A 13,552-nucleotide genomic window follows, 5' to 3' on the forward strand; every position below is an offset into this window, starting at 1 on the left:
ATTTCCTGTAATTAACACGAGTTAAATACAAACTGGGGAACTGTATGGTCAGTGTCTGACAGGTAACTAACTACATTCCTTATATTACACCAGTAGTAAGTAGTGGCTTTACTTGTGTATAGAAGTTATTATTATACCATATACGATACTGTGTCTGGTTAAAGAGATTCTCCAGTACTTTTGTATACTTTTTAGCCAGTAGTTCTGAAAGTAGCGCTCATAGCTAAAACTGGTCCCCGAAAATTGCATACCACATCAGATATGTGCACCACATCACTGCTCTCTCTCTCTCGCTCTATTATGTGTGCATCTTGCTAGCTGTCACTCAAGCATTTCACGGTTAAGTCTACAACCATTGTATTTGGCGCACGTGACAAATACAATTTGATTGTGAGGGGCTGAAGCTCAAATTGCTAGGGGGCTAGCCCACGTGGGGGAAAATGGCAGAGCCTACAGTTTCCAGTAAACAGTGGCTTCGAACTAGCGATTTCGTGGAACAGTAATTCTGTTCATAGATTATGCACGTATGAACGGCATTGACACATTCAGTCGAAAGTGGGAGGTTTAAAAAAGACTCACTAGTCGGCAAAGTTCAGGAGCATGTCTTTAAAACCTGCATCTATAGGTGTGAGAATCCCTTGTAAAAAATTAAAACAGTATGGTAATGTCACCAGCCTAGTATATGGAGACTGATTGACAGATTCTTGGTATGCAAGTAGTAGACTTGAAATCAGTCTCATGATGCTTCCTCTAGTAAACGGTTACTGGTGCCAACTCACACTGGCTTGATAAACCTGGGAAAGTACAGTAATATAAAAAAAAAAAAGTCAAAACAGTGGAAATCGATTTTTATAGATACTTAGAAATTGAAGTGGAGTAAAACAACTGTTCTATGGAAAGTAGAAAGTACCTGTGTAAAGACAAATACAAATATCAAAATGAAATAGCAGCACTTAAATAAATAAAATATAAAACACCTGCACAGAAAACAAGCTACTGCTCTATTGGCATAAATCTTCAGAGAAGGTTTGAGTCTAAATAATAAAAAACAAACAGTGAGGCAGATTGACACCATTCAATCAAAATGGTACATGTAAATCAGTGCATTCAGTACTGCACAAAAGTATGAAACACTTTCTGATAAAAAAAATTGTTCTGTATAATGCATAAACGGTGCATTGCAACAAAAGAAAATAATGAACAAAATTAGAAAAACATGACCATTGTGTTCATCAGGGGTGGCCAATCATTTTGGCTCGAGGGCCACATCAGCTTTTCAAAATTAAATGTTGAGCAGCACAGATTTATTTTCGGACCGATGTGTTCGTCAAAAGCAAATTTGCAGGTCAGAAAAAGAAGGCAGTTATTTGAAAATATATATCGGCCCATTATAATATCTATCTATCTAGTTTTAGATGTTCAAGAGTGGCCTGGAGTGGTTTTTAACCCAAAACAATCATTCCTCATGGAAAGAGAACACCTGCTCTTTCCATGACAGACTGACCAGGTGAATCCCGATGAAAGTTACGGTCCCTTATTAATGTGATGTTAAATCCACTTCAAATCAGTGTAGATGAAGGGGAGGAGGACCCGTTAAAGAAGGATTTCTAAGCCTTGCAACAATTGAGACATAGATTGTGTGTGTGCCATTCAGAGAGAGAATGGGAAGACAAAATATTTAAGTGCCTTTCAAAAGGGTATGGTAGTAGGAGCCAGGCACACCAGTTTGAGTGACTCAAGAACTGCAACGCTGCTGGGTTTTTTACGCGCAACAGTTTCCCGTGTGTATCAAGAATGGTCCACCATCCAAAGGACATCCAGCCAACTTGACAGAACTGTAGGAAGCATTGGACAAAACCCTGACACCTTGTAGAGTCCCCAACGTAATGATGCTGTTTAGGGCAAAAGGGTGCAACTCCATATTAGGAAGGTGTTCCTAATGTTTTTTCACTCAGTGTGTGTGTGTGTGTGTGTGTGTGTGTGTGTGTGTGTGTGTGTGTGTGTGTGTGTGTGTGTGTGTGTGTGTGTGTGTGTATGTGTGTGCATACATACACTACCGTTCAAAAGTTTGGGGTCACTTAAATATCCTTGTTTTTTAAAACACCAGTCTCAACGTCAACAGTGAAGAGGCGACTCCGGGATGCTGGCCTTCTAGGCAGAGTTCCTCTGTCCAGTGTCTGTGATCTTTGCCCATCTTAATCTTTATTTTTATTGGCCAGTCTGAGATATGGCTTTTTCTTTGCAACTCTGCCAAGAAGGCCAGCTCCGGAGTCGCCTCTTCACTGTTGATGTTGAGACTGGTGTTTTGCGGGTACCATTTACTGTAGCTGCCAGTTAAGGACTTGTTAGCTGTCTGTTTCTCAAACTAGACACTCTAATGTACTTGTCCTCTTGCTCAGTTGTGCACCGGGGCCTCACACTCCTCTTTCTATTCTGGTTAGCCAGTTTGTTCTGTGAAGGGAGTAGTACACAGCGTTGTAATAGATTTTCAGTTTCTTGGAGATTTCTCGCATGGAATAGCCTTAATTTCTCAGAACAAGAATAGACTGACGAGTTTAAGAAAGTACGTGGTTTCTGGCCATTTTGAGCCTGTAATCGAATCCACAAATGCTGATGCTCCAGATACTCAACTAGTCTAAAGAAGGCCAGTTGTATTGCTTCTTTGATCAGAACAACCGTTTTCAGCTGAGCTAACATAATTGCAAAAGGGTTTTCTAATGATCATTTAGCCTTTTAAAATGATATACTTGGATTAGCTAACACAACATGCCATTGGAACACAGGAGTGATGGTTGCTGATAATGGGCCTCTGTACGCCTATGTTGATATTCCATAAAAAATCTGCCGTTTCCAGCTACAATAGTCATTTACAACATTAACAATGTCTACACTGCATTTCTGATCAATTTTATGTTATTTTAAATGGACCAAAAATTTGCTATTCTTTAAAAAACAAGGACATTTTTAAGTGACCCCAAACTTTTGAATGGTAGTATATATATATATATATATAGTTGAAGTCAGACGTTTACATACACTTAGGTTGGAGTCATTAAAACTCGTTTTTCAACAAATTTCTTGTTAACAAACTATAGTTTTGGTAAGTCAGTTAGGACATCTACTTTGTGCATGACACAAGTCATTTTTCCAACAATTGTTTACAGACAGATTATTTCACTGTATCACAATTCCAGTGGGTCAGAAGTTCACATAAACTAAGTTGACTGTGCCTTCAAACAGCTTGGAACATTCCAGAAAATTATGTCATGGCTTTAGAAGCTTCTGATAGGCTAATTGACATCATTTGAGTCAATTGGAGGTGTACCTGTGGATGTATTTCAAGGCCTACCTTCAAACTCAGTGCCTCTTTGCTTGACATCATGGGAAAATCAAAAGAAATCAGCCAAGACCTCAGAAGAAAAAATGTAGACCTCCACAAGACTGGTTAATCCTTGGGAGCAATTTCCAAAGGCCTGAAGGTACCACGTTCATCTGTACAAACAATAGTATGCAACTATAAACACCATAGAACCAAGCAGCCGGCATACCGTTCAGGAAGGAGATGCGTTCTGTTTCCTAGAGATGAACGTACTTTGGTGCGAAAAGTGAAAATCAATCTTAGAACAACAGCAAAGGACCTTGTGAAGATGCTGGAGGAAACAGGTACAAAAGCATCTTTATCCACAGTAAAACGAGTCCTATATCGACATAACCTGAAAGGCCGCTCAGCAAGGAAGAAGCCACTGCTTCAAAACCGCCATAAAAAAGCCAGACTACGGTTTGCAACTGCACATGGGAACAAAGATCGTACTTTTTGTAGAAATGTCCTCTGGTCTGATGAAACAAAAATAGAACAGATTGGCCATAATGACCATTGTTATGTTTGGATGAAAAAGGGGGAGGCTAGCAAGCCGAAGAACACCATCCCAACCGTGAACCACAAGGGTGGCAGCATCATGTTGTGGGGGTGCTTTGCTGCAGAATGGACTGGTGCACTTCACAAAATAGATGGCATCATGAGGAGGGGAATTATGTGGATATATTGAAGCAACATCTCAAGACATCAGTCAGGAAGTTAAAGCTTGGTCGCAAATGGGTCTTCCAAATGGACAATGACTCCAAGCATACTTCCAAAGTTGTGGCAAAATGGCTTAAGGACAACAAAGTCAAGGTATTGGAGTGGCCAATCCCAAAGCCCTGACCTCAATCCTATAGAAGATGTGTGGGCAGAACTGAAAAGGCGTGTGCGAGCAAGGAGGCCTACAAACCTGACTCAGTTACACCAGCTCTGTCAGGAGGAATGGACCAAAATTCACCCAACTTATTGTGGGAAGCTTGTGGAAGGCTACCCGAAACGTTTGAGCCAAGCTAAACAATTTAAAGGCAAAGCTACCAAATACTAATTGAGTGTATGTAAACTTCTGACCCACTGGGAATGTGATGAAAGAAATAAAAGCTGAAATAAATCACTCTACTATTATTCTGACATTTCACATTCTTAAAATAAAAGTGGTGATCCTAACTGACCTAAGACAGGGAATTTTTACTAGGATTAAATGTCAGGAATTGTGAAAAACTGAGTTTAAATGTATTTGCCTAAGGTGTATGGAAACTTCCGACTTCAACTGTATGTAAGTATGTATGTATGAATGCATGCATGCATGTACGTGTATACACACACACACACACACACACACACACACACACACACACACACACACACACACACACGTTCACTTGCAGAAAGAAAAAATTAAATACTTCAATATCTTAGCAAAAAAAATAAAAATAAACATGCTCTGTCAAATTTCCAGTACAGCCAGGTGTCCTGTCTTACATGTTGAACATCCTGTTTTGGAAAACATTCTTGCTTCAGCAGCACAAGAGCCATTCAATGAGTATCAGGGCAACAGTCACTTTTAAAATGTCTTATGCCATTTCCAATGTGGGTTGTTTTTTTGCACAGAGATGTGTGAAATACAACACTGTCTCCATGGTGACAACATCACCCTTGCCAGTTCCTTATTCTGACGAGTGTCCTAGCTAGCCAGTGCATACAGTAGTCTTTGTCAACCTGCTGTTTGTCCACTAGCTGAGTTTCAGCAGTAGTTTCTCCTCTACTAGTTCAAACTGTACACTCACTGACATCTCAGCAATGAATTGCTCGCAGCCCTCTTTGGTCACCTGCTTGCAGTAGCGCAAGTCAATATGACAGATGCTTCCACAGCGCTTGAAGTAGGTCAGGGACTGGTCCGTGACTCTGTTGCACACTGCAGAGATTAGGGAGGAGGAAGATACATTATGAGGTTGTTGTAATATGAGACCATTCATCATCTTCAGTTAATGCACAGAAAGATACGTGCCTCCTATATACTTGGTCATAACAGTCATTTGTTTTCTAGAATAAAGGCTCCAACCAAAACCTCACCATAGTCATGAGCATATTGAGTACAGTCAATGGGTGACAGCTTCCCCCATTAACAGTGACTGACAGTGGATATTTAGACATCAGTGGTGCCAGAGAGCCGTCTGTCTGTCTGTCTGTCTGTCTGTCTGTCTGTCTGTCTGTCTGTCTGTCTGTCTGTCTGTCTGTCTGTCTGTCTGTCTGTCTGTCTGTCTGTCTGTCTGTCTGTCTGTCTGTCTGTCTGTCTGTCTGTCTGTCTGTCTGTCTGTCTGTCTGTCTGTCTGTCTGTCTGTCTCACATTGACCCAACCTTTAACAGCACTACTCAGGGAGAGGAGAACCATGGGGTGGTACTTCAGTTATGGTGTTTGGAATGGAGCCTAGTTTTACTCCACCCCATGGCTCCAACTGTGCATCAGAAATAGAGACAATTAAAGATATTTATACTGGTGTCCATGGGGTCGTTATATGACTTTATGAGGCACACATTCATCTCAGTGGGCAACATTTGTCATTCAATAAGACCTATGAAGCAATGAATGAACGTTGCAATGAGCGGTCAATGGCCATGTCCGGATTCTCACCAGTATGTTTTAAATAGTAAATAGTACTGTTAGCAGTGATTACTTTTAGTAGAGACATCCAATGTCTCTAGTGATAGTAGGCATTGTGACATGGCCTTGTATGCTCCTACCGGAGAGGTTGATGTCAGTGAGCGAGTCTCTGGTGGTGGTCCCTGCAGCGGTCAGGATGTTGACTGACTGGTCAGTAACGTGGTTGCAGTAGCTCAGGTCCAGTCTGGTCAGCTGGGGCATGTAGCGGATGAGGAGGCGCAGAGAGGTGTCCGTGATGTCCAGCCCGGCCAGACGCAGGTCCACCACGTTTCGCAGCTTACTCCTGTTGTCCAGCTGACCTATGGAGGGAGAGAGAGACAAAGATTGAATGCATGTCAAGTTCTTTTTCTTCTTTTTTCTTTTAAAAGCTCCTTACTTCCAGTAGGAGCAGAATCGAATGCAAGCGTTTCCAGCTGTGTGGTCTATAAAGGCCAACACAAATGTTCAGCAGAGAGCACAGCAAGACCTGACATGGATGGGCTGCAGCAGCCTGACTGGACTGCAAAGCAGATTGACATACTGTTCAATACTTCACACCATGTGTCCAGATGGTCACTAACACAGTGCAGGATTGGCGAAAACCTACCTGGTCTGTTGTCTGTGGGGGGTGAGAGCAGATCCCTCATCTGGGCGTCTTTGAGACCCTCTACCCACTGGACGTCCAGGGTCCGCAGCAGCGGGCAGCTGGCGGTGCAGAGGGCAGACACAGCCACCCAGGAGCAGCCTGAGAGCAGCAGCATCCGCAGACCTGCAGGGACAACAGTCAGGGGTTAAGAGGGGTCAAACTCATCGACATCACTCACTCTCTCAATTCCTACTAAACATCTTAATAGTCTCCAACAGTTCATTAACATGAGGGTGCAAAATCAAGCAAACAAAAACCATCACTATGCAAATGTAATTACAGTCGCCGCATAATTAATTCTAAGAAGAAACAAAGCCAATCGTCAGAAACTCTGAGGAAACCCTGGGGATACCATTATTATGGAGCAGACATACGGCAGCATTCTCTGAAACTTCCAGCTCACCCAACCAAGGAAACAAAGACAGCGTTACATTATCCCCAAACTAGTCACATTAAATACGTTCTTATCAATGCTCTCAGTACAGAGAAGCACAGTAACAGGCTGCAGTGGTGACATCAGGTTTGCAGTGTGTACCCAGAGCCATGGACAGAGACACAGTATAATGGTATATCGTTCTATTATAAAGCCACAGAGGGATATGCACATTGCCTCAGTTACAACACTGCTGGCTGGTGTTTAATATACCTGGCAGTCTGTTGATGAGCCAGCTGAGCTGCTTCTTGGAGATGTTGGTCCAGCTGAGGTCCAGAGCCACAGGCTGTCTGCGGATGATGCCACTCAGCATGAGGGGAGTGATGGACTTACAGCGGTTCAGATCGATCTGCGTCCACAGTCTCTTATCACAGCACCTGGGGAGGCAGGGACGAAGGTAACTACACGATCACACAGCCACCATAGCTACAGCTGTGGAAAGACTACACTGAGGTGAGAGCTCTAGGCAAGCTACAAGCCTTAAGTGTTCATACGGTCTTTCCAATAAACAAGGACCACTTTGAAAAACACAACCCGCTATTCACAAGACTGACTTGTCCAACTTCGTACCAGACGCTTTGGTCTATCAGGCCCTGTCTGGACTTAACAGTTCATGCAGCTGTAGTATTCTGATAATGGAATTCCGAAAACGTCACGAGTCTACATTTAAATGTGTCCACATTGTGTCCGTTCCTGCACTATAATCAAATGCCAGTGTGCATTCTACAAATGGTGGAATAAGCTAAATATGATAACAACAACAGACGGCAGTAGTTAACTACTGTATAGCTAAGTAGCCAGATAACCTCTGTAGCTAGCAAGCAATGCTGAAGGGATTGCATAACTCTAGCCAAACAAAAGCATTTATGAGGCCAGCAAATACGATCCTCAGACGCTAGGAACGCATTTCCTCCAATGTTAGAATGATGGCCTTTCTAGGGAGTTTTTACACCTGCATTGCTTGCTGTTTGGGGTTTTAGGCTGGGTTTTGGTACAGCACTTTGAGATATCAGCTGATATAAGAAGAGCTTTATAAATACATTTGATAAGGTGCCTCTCGGTCCCAAAACACACATTTTCTAGACACTGATGACGTCGTCCACTGTATGCGCTTTTGGTAGCCTGATTGCATCCAGACTGAGGAGAAATCCGCACACAACGCATCCCTGACCACTTCCTGAAGTGGTCAGACAGATCTGAATACAATCAGACCACAAAGTGACTTTTGTGCGTCTAGACCCATGCGATCTTCGTATTCTGATAGCAGAAGTTGCATGTAATTGTCAAGTGTAGACACGACCTCCGATAGCTCACCATCGGTTCCAGGTCTTGCAGACGCGCATGCAGACACACAGGTCTCTGTGTGCGAGGTGGCCAAACACGACCATCCACACCTCCCTGCGCATCACGTGGGCCTGTCCGTCATCCAGGGGAAGTCTGTCTGGTGGGGGGCTGATGGGAGGCGGCCGGATCACGTGACGCTCCATCTGTACACACTTGGGCGGTGAGTGGCAGGGAGGGGGGCGTGGGCAAATAGGTGTGATCGGAGGGCTGCGGTTCCACCCCAGGGGTGAGAGCTGGCGGGGCGTCCCGTTCACCTCCCGCCCCCTGGGGTGGAGCCAGTCTCCGAGGTCACTGCTACCGTTGTCGAGTGGCCGCTTGGGCTTAGGCTCCTCCCCGTCACTCTCAGGCTCTGTCTTCATTGGCCTGTGGTTCTGATTGGCCAAGCTGTCCTCGGTCTTCAATGGTCGACGGTTGTGATTGGATAGGCCATCCTCAGTCTTAATTGGCCTGCGGTTATGATTGGTGGGGGAGTCCTCTGTTTTTAGTAGTCTGCGGTTCTGATTGATAGAGGAGTCCTCAGTCTTCAGTGGTCGACGGTTGTTATTGGTTGGGCTGTTCTCCCCCTTCAGTGGTCTGCGGTTCTGATTGGCCAAGCAGTCCTCGGTCTTCTGGATCTCCAGGTTGAGCTCTTTGCTCAGCTCCTTGCTCAGCTCTTTATTGGGTAGGCGGCGTCGCTGGAGTGCCTTCAGCTGGCCAAGTGTCTTTTCTGGGGCATCGCCCCCCTCACTGCTGGGCCCTGCCCGGGGAGAGCTGGAGCAGGACTGGTCACTCTCTCTGGCTGCAGACGTCCGTAGCAGTGGACTCAGCATAGTCTTTACTTTACCGCCTTTACTGTCCTCTACACCACGTTTCTCCTCTTCTTCCTCCTCATCATCCTCCTTATCTTCATCATCTTCTCTTTTCCCTTTAGCTGCAACCCTGTCCCCTGTGTATCTGTCATCTTCATGGTCTTTGTCCTCATCAACTTTCTCTTGCTTGATGGGCCGTAACAGTTTGGAGGTGAAGGTGAAGGTGTCATCAGGTTTTGGGGGCTTCTTCTGTAAGGGAACATGGGGAGCATATCAATTACTCTGACATTCATTTGTTATAATCATCTTTACAGTTTTAATTTGCATTTTTATAAAGACCTTATTTATCATATATTTTTCTCCAAACAGTGTTTGACAAGTAAGTGGACTACAAATTCTCAAATCAAAAGGGTTATTGTTTGGTAATAGAATTTTGACAAAATAAACTCTGGGCCTTATCAAATCTGTCTCTTATCAAATCAAGAGGAATGCTCAGTAAAGACAGTCAATATAAAAATAATTATCCATGGTCAGCCTAAAGCCTGTTGGATAAATTACCTTTTTCTTGACAACAGGAGGTTCGTCCTCATCTTTGATGTCAAACAGCTTCCTCTTCTTCCTCAGAGGGTTGTCCTCAGGCCTGGGTCGGGGATGAGGTAGCCCGCCCAGAGACAACATGGGAGAACGTTTCTTCAGAGGAGGATATTCCTCTGCTTTCCTCTTGGGGGTGTCATCACGCTCTGCCTTCCTCTTCACTACAGTGGGTGATGTTGGCACACTGGGCAGGTCGGACTCTTCCTTAACGTCACGGTTCAATCGCGAGTCCTTCAGTAGCGACCCGGGAAGGTTGGACGCGTACTTGAATCCTGGTCCTCTTTTTTGCTTGACAGCCAAAAGGGAAGAAACAAGGGAAGACAACTTTATACCTTTTGCCTATTTGTTTTCAGACAATTCAAGTCTTTTTACAATAAACGTGATATATTGAACAGTGCAGAGCGTAGATATTCTGCCTAGAACATTAATTTCCACAACCACATAGATGCTTACTTTCCCGGTCTTCCCTGCATGGTTGCATTTTGGACACTCCCAGCAGTTTGGCAACTCTTCATTTACAACTCCACCAGAATTCTTCACCTGAACAAGAGAGCACAAGTAGTGAGTGGGTCAAGGTGATAAGAAGCACAAGTAAAAGTGATAAAGTATGAAACAACGCTATCATTTATCATTTGCAGAATAAGTCCTTTATAGCAGGGGAAGGCAAATAGATTAATCTGCGGACCAATTTTTGTCGGAGCGTATGATGGGGGGCCGGAACATAAAATTGACCACAACTTAGACCCTCATATTTTGGCGGAGTGAAAAATATAGCTACGAGCAGCAATAAACAGGGTTCACAGGGTGACAAAAGGAACACAAGATCAGTTGGATAACAAATCAAGCACTATCATGTAGGAACTACTGTATCTTCCTTTATGTGCACTAAATACAAAATCATTAGCGTTACATATGCAAAGAGTGAGTTGTATATTTGTATAAAATATATATATTTTATTTTTTTTAACCATCAATACCAAATTCAGTGTGGTACATCTTAACCTGTTGGGGCTAGGGGGCAGTATTTTCACGGCCGGATAAAAAACGTACCCGATTTAAACTGGTTACTACTCTTGCCCAGAAACGAGAATATGCATATAATTAGTAGATTTGGATAGAAAACTCTAAAGTTTCTAAAACTGTTTGAATGGTGTCTGTGAGTATAACAGAACTCATATGGCAGGCCAAAACCTGAGAAGATTCTATATAAGAAGTGCCCTGTCTGACAATTTTTTGTCCTTCTGTTGCATCTCTATCGCAAATACAGCATCTGTGCTGCAACGTGACACTTTCTAAGGCTTCCATTGGCTCTCTAAAGCCGCCAGAAAGTGGAATGGGGTGTCTGCTGTCTCTGGGCAAAATACAGCAGCAGAGTTTGTAAGTGGTCAGCCTGGGGACAGTGAGACTGAGATGCGCATTCACGAGACTTCTCCATTTTTTTTTCTTTCAGCCTTTGAATGAATACAACGTTGCCCGGTTGGAATATTATCGCTATTTTATGAGAAAAATAGCATAAAAATTGATTTTAAACGGCGTTTGACATGCTTCTAAGTACGGTAATGGAATATTTAGAAATGTTTTGTCACGAAATGCGCTCGCGCGTTACCCTTCGGATAGTGACCTGAACGCACGAACAAAACGGAGGTATTTGGATATAACTATGGATTATTTGGAACCAAAACAACATTTGTTGTTGAAGTAGAAGTCCTGGGAGTGCATTCTGACGAAGAACAGCAAAGGTAATCCAATTTTTCTAATAGTAATTCTGAGTTTAGTGAGCCCCAAACTTGGTGGGTGTCAAATTAGCTAGCCTGTGATGGCCGAGCTATGTACTTAGAATATTGCAAAATGTGCTTTCGCCGAAAAGCTATTTTAAAATCTGACATAGCGTTTGCAAAAAGGAGTTCTGTATCTATAATTCTTAAAATAATTGTTATGTATTTTGTCAACGTTTATCATGAGTAATTTAGTAAATTCACCGGAAGATTTGGGTGGGAATGCTAGTTCTGAACATCACATGCTAATGTAAAAAGCTGTTTTTTGATATAAATATGAACTTGATTGAACAAAACATGCATGTATTGTATAACAATGTCCTAGGAGTGTCATCTGATGAAGATCATCAAAGGTTAGTGCTGCATTTAGCTGTGGTTTTGGTTTTTGTGACATATATGCTTTCTTTGAAAATGGCTGTGTGATTATTTTTGGCAGGGTACTCTCTCCTGACATAATCTAATGTTTTGCTTTCCCTGTAAAGCCTTTTTGAAATCGGATATTGTGGTTAGATTAACGAGAGTCTTGTCTTTAAAATGGTGTAAAACAGTCATATGTTTGAGAAGTTGAAGTTAAAGCATTTGAGGTATTTGTATTTCGCGCCACGCGATTCCACTGGCTGTTGACTAGGGTGGGACGCAAACGTCCCACCTAGCCCATAGAAGTTAAGGATGTCCATGATAACAATGACAAGTTTCAAGTCGATAGGCCACTGTTAAATGTGGATTTACAGTGGGTTAAATGAGCACTTAAAATCTGATTTTTGATTTGTCAATAACTCAGCCGTCTTTTACCGATCAAGACCAAATGTGTTGTCATTTGGTCCTATGGTTCATGAGAAGAAGATTTCTTTTAAGTATTTTGGCATATTTTAACATATGTGCTAATATGCAGCTACCGGCGAACATTGAAGGATCATTGTGATGAGTCCAACAACCAAATTTGGAGTGAATCTGGCTTTTGTCAATGAGAAGATTTGTTATGATTATTTTAAGTTGTAGCGTTACATAGTTAAACAAGTGAATTGTTAGTTTGCTTATTTGTTAAGATATCAATGCCAAACTTAACATGGTTCATCAATGTAATGTCTTTGATGACATTACACAGGATTTACAAAGGATTTAAAATTGACACATGAAATCAGATTTCCTGATTTATCAATAACTCAGCCATCTCTTAACTAAACCCTTAGCTTTTCTCAAACTAAGTTAAGAGATGTACCATGGGCCTACATGCCAACTTATGGTTCATGATAACAAGTTTTTCAAAAAGGTTTCCAAAATGTCAAGATGGAGGAAAATCTATTCTGATGGAACTTATGGGTCCATGATGAACATTTGTTCAGCATGAGGAAAGACACATACAGTGCATTCGGAAAGTATTCAGAAATGATGTTTTTCCACATTTTGTTACGTTACAGCTTTATTCAAAAATGGATTTAAAAATCTCAATCTACACACAATACCCCATAATGACAAAGCGAAAACAGGTTTTTAAAAATGTTTGCAAATTTATACAAAATAAAAACTGAACTACCTTATTTACATAAGTATTCAGACCCTTCGCTATGAGATTCAAAATGAAGGTCCATCCTGTTTCCAGTGATCATCCTTGAGATGTTTCTACAACTTGATTGGAATCCACCTGTGGTAAATGTATTGATTGGACATGATTTGGAAAGGCAATTCCCTGTTTATATGAGGTCCCACAGTTGACAGTGCATGTCAGAGCAAAAACCAAGCCATGAGGTCGAAGGAATTGTCCGTAGAGCTCCGAGACAGAATTGTGCGTCGAGGCACAGATCTGGGGAAGGATACCAAAACATTTCTGCAGCATTGTAGGTCCCCAAGAACACAGTGGTCTCCATTCTTAAATGGAAGAAGATTGGAACCACCAAGACTCTTCCTAGAGCTGGCCACCTGGCCTAATTGAGCAGTCGGGGGAGAAGGGCCTTGTTCACGGAGTTGACCAAGAACTT

The 13,552-nt window shown here is 42.5% G+C and overlaps 1 protein-coding gene across 5 annotated transcripts in view; it reads right to left on the reverse strand.

The window, feature by feature from the left end:
* Positions 1-4,665: 4,665 nt before the first annotated feature.
* Positions 4,666-13,552, reverse strand: part of LOC106568226 (lysine-specific demethylase 2B) — a 49,188-nt gene continuing 40,301 nt past the window's right edge. For 2 of the 5 annotated variants that reach the window (XM_045692410.1, XM_045692409.1), the window contains exons 15-21: positions 10,255-10,341; positions 9,766-10,089; positions 8,390-9,456; positions 7,289-7,452; positions 6,604-6,765; positions 6,098-6,316; positions 4,666-5,270 (exon numbers count right to left, since the gene is read on the reverse strand). In XM_045692410.1, coding sequence (XP_045548366.1) covers positions 5,089-5,270; positions 6,098-6,316; positions 6,604-6,765; positions 7,289-7,452; positions 8,390-9,456; positions 9,766-10,089; positions 10,255-10,341 — 2,205 coding nt within the window. In that variant the 3' untranslated portion in view covers positions 4,666-5,088. Of the gene's footprint in view, positions 5,271-6,097; positions 6,317-6,603; positions 6,766-7,288; positions 7,453-8,389; positions 9,457-9,765; positions 10,099-10,254; positions 10,342-13,552 lie in introns of all 5 variants that reach the window. The other 3 variants (XM_014138376.2, XM_014138375.2, XM_014138377.2) reach the window with 2 other exon arrangements.

Source organism: Salmo salar, chromosome ssa13 (genome assembly GCF_905237065.1).
Source record: "Salmo salar chromosome ssa13, Ssal_v3.1, whole genome shotgun sequence".
Classification (NCBI taxonomy): domain Eukaryota; kingdom Metazoa; phylum Chordata; class Actinopteri; order Salmoniformes; family Salmonidae; genus Salmo; species Salmo salar.